This window comes from Tasmannia lanceolata, unplaced genomic scaffold (assembly GCF_043159265.1).
Source record: "Tasmannia lanceolata isolate RefF3 unplaced genomic scaffold, GAP_Taslan_0.1 ptg000023l, whole genome shotgun sequence".
NCBI lineage: Eukaryota > Viridiplantae > Streptophyta > Magnoliopsida > Canellales > Winteraceae > Tasmannia > Tasmannia lanceolata.
Window position 1 is genome coordinate 33,476,813 of NW_027518700.1, and position 3,142 is coordinate 33,479,954.

Here is a 3,142-nt window from a genome sequence, read left to right on the forward strand (position 1 = left end):
CGTAGTCCATGACGAAGTTCTCGGGTCCTGTGAGGATTAGTCCTGCTCCACATCTTAGGTAGTTCGAGGATCCATCCACATGTAATTCCCAGAGCGGCTCTGCCTTCAATCTTTCTTTTTCCTCGGCTCTTCCAATCCCATTGGTCTTTTCGGGCTGGGGGTGGCATTAGCATCCGAGGACAGTATAGTTCTTCTGAGGTTCTGCCTCTTGAGTGTATCGGCTTCTTTGCCAAGAGGCTGATTGGTGGTCGCATCGTTTTGCCCCCCCCGGGTGTTTTGTCGACTTCTCCACCTGAAGGTTGATTCCTTTCAGCTTCAGCAAGCACAGTGCATTCAATAATGAAATCGGCCAAGACTTGGACCTTTATCGCTGGTCGGGGCAGATACCGGATATCAAATTCGCTGAGTTCTACCGCCCACCTTACTAGTCGCCCTGAGGTGTCTAGGCGATGGAGAATCTACCTCAGTGGTTGGTCAGTCATAACTTTGATAGTGTGTGCCTGGAAATACGGTCTGAGCCTTCTGGCAGCCATTATAAGAGTGTAAGCCAACTTCTCTGCTTTTTTATATCTAGTCTCAGCCTCATGCAAAACTTTGCTGACGTAGTAGATAAGTTTCTGCTGGTTCTGGTCTTCTCTGATCAGCACGGCCGCCAACGCTACCGGACTTCCCGATAGGTACAACATCAGCTCTTCCCCAGGTTCTGGTTTGCTGATTAGGGTGGTGTGGCTAGGTACAACTTTAGTTCCTCAAACGCCCTTTGACATTCCGGAGTCCAAGGGACAGTCTTAATCCCCTTGATCGCGTTGAAGAATGGTAGGCTTAGAGATGAAGCGTCCTAGCGCAGCTACCATCCCGGTAAGTTTTTGAATTTCCCTTATTGTAGTTGGTGGATTTTGATCCACCACTGCCTGAATTTTCTCCCGATTCGCCTCTATCCCTCTCTGGTTGACCATGAATCCAAGAATTTCCCCGTGGCAAAGCCAAAAGTGCATTTAGAAGGATTAAGCTTCACGCTGTGTTTCCTCAAGACCTGAAATGTTTCTTCCAAATCAGATATGTGACTGGAAAATTCCTTACTCTTCACTAGCATATCGTCTACATACACCACCATGTTGCGTCCGATTAGTTCTCTGAAAATCTTGTTCACCAGTCTCTGATATGTTGCTCCGGCATTCTTTAGGCCGAAGGGCATTACGCGGTAGCAGTATATCCCGTGGTCAGTTACAAACGAAGTCTTGGGGATATCCGCTTCGTATATACGAATCTGGTTGTATCTCGAAAATGCGTCCATAAAGCTTAGGAGCTCGTTCCTCGCGGTGCCGTCTATCAGTTGGTCGATCTTTGGCAGCGGATAGCTGTCCTTGGGACAGGCTTTGTTCAGATCGGTAAAATCTATGAAATTCTCCATTTTCCGTTGGCTTTCTTCACCATGACCACATTCGTCAGCCAGTTGGGGTACTTGATTTCTTGTATGAAATCAGCCCTTAGGAATTTTTCCACTTCCTCCCTAATCGTTGTTGTCTCTCTGGGGCAAAATGCCTCCTTTTTTGCTTTACCGGCCTGCAAGTGGGGTCAACGTTGAGCTTGTGCACAATAACATCGGGATCTATCCCGGGCATATCGACGGGCGTCCAAGCAAAAATGTCAACATTTTTTCGCAGGAACAGGACAAGTTCTTCGCGGGAATCGTCGTTCAATGTTGATCCGATCTTGACCAGTTTCTCTTGATCATCTTCATACAACGGGATCAGAACCAAGTCTTCGGCCATTTGGTTTATCATTGTCCAGGTTTAATCTCTCAAATCCTGTAGTTCGATTGGTAATGCCACCGATGCATTTTTTCCTTTTAGTGCGGTCGCGTAACACTCCCTCGACTACGATTGGTCCCCTTTCACTTCACCTACACCATTGGGTGTTATGAATTTCATTTTCTGATGGTAGGCTGAGGCAATGGCGCGGAGTAGGTTCTGTCCATGTCTTCCTAAGATAGTGTTGTAGGCCGAAGTGGCCCTCACTACCAAGAAATTAACCATCGCAAAGACCTGGTGGGGAGGTTCGCCGACCAAGACGGGGAGTTCGATCTGTCCCTCGGCCTTGACTATCTCCCCCGAGAATCCGAACAAATCTGAGTTCGCCGGTTTTAAACGCTCATCCCCGATCATCATTTGTTTGAAGGCGTGGTAATAGAGGATGTCCGTCGAACTCCCATTATCTACCAAGATTTTCTTCAGTTCCCAATTAGCAACGAGCATGGTTATGACCAAGGCGTCATCATGGGGGAGTATCAAGTTATCCAAATCAACATCCGAGAATGAGATCTCGTTCTCTACTATCAATTTTTTGTGGCTGGTATGGACCGCGTTGACCTGCCTGGCGTAGGCTTTGCGGGCGGCCGATGAGGTTCCTCCCACTGCCGGACCACCCATAATGGTGTTTATGACTCTAGTAGGTTTGTGATCGCTGTGGTTCTGACCGCGGGCTAAGAGGAATGAGAGATTCGCGACGGGCTAGGGGTGACTGTGGTCGCTGGGGTCTCTTTCTGCCTTGAGGGCTTCTCTCTTGACGCTCTCTTCTGTCACCACCACGCTCAACATATCTCTTGAGATATCCCCTTTGAATCAGTAGTTTGATCTCTTCCTTAAGATGCCTGCACTCATTGGTGTCATGCCCATGGTCTTTGTGGAACTGGCAATACTTAGATTTATCTCGCTTGTTTCCTTTTGTCAGCATCTTGTTCGGCCATTTAAGAAAATCTTCTGCTTTGATTGCGGCCAGTATGCGGGTCTTGGATGTTTTGAGGGGCGTAAAATTTCGTTCCCTTCGCTCCGGGCTTCTCTCTCTCTTCTCAGGGGCTTATCGTCCCTACATTTCGTTGGGTTCTTTTCCTCTTCTGGAATTTTTCTCTGCCCTGAGTCCATGGCTGCCAGTGTTTCTTCTATGGAGATGTACTCTTCCACCCCCGCCATGAGATCTGCCAAAGAGTGTGGATTCCAGCGAGCTATAGTTCGGCGGAACTCAATTGACTTTGCACCCGCAAGGAGTGCATTTGTAGCGGCAGAAGGGTCTAAGTTCGGGATTTGCAGGGCCTCTCTATTGAATCGGCTTATAAATGCCTTTAGGGTTTCACCATCTTCTTGTC

General features: G+C 48.1%; 1 protein-coding gene across 1 annotated transcript; it reads right to left on the bottom strand.

Annotated features, from left to right (window-relative positions):
• Positions 1–1,877: 1,877 nt before the first annotated feature.
• LOC143856030 (uncharacterized) lies at positions 1,878–2,429 on the bottom strand. The gene has a single exon (XM_077366072.1). It carries the CDS (start codon positions 2,427–2,429, stop codon positions 1,878–1,880), a length of 552 nt encoding a protein of 183 aa, XP_077222187.1.
• Positions 2,430–3,142: the final 713 nt, after the last annotated feature.

Bases quoted from the DNA above. Each gene is read 5' to 3' on its own strand.
- LOC143856030 (XM_077366072.1), bottom strand. From the start codon at position 2,429: ATGGGTGGTCCGGCAGTGGGAGGAACCTCATCGGCCGCCCGCAAAGCC.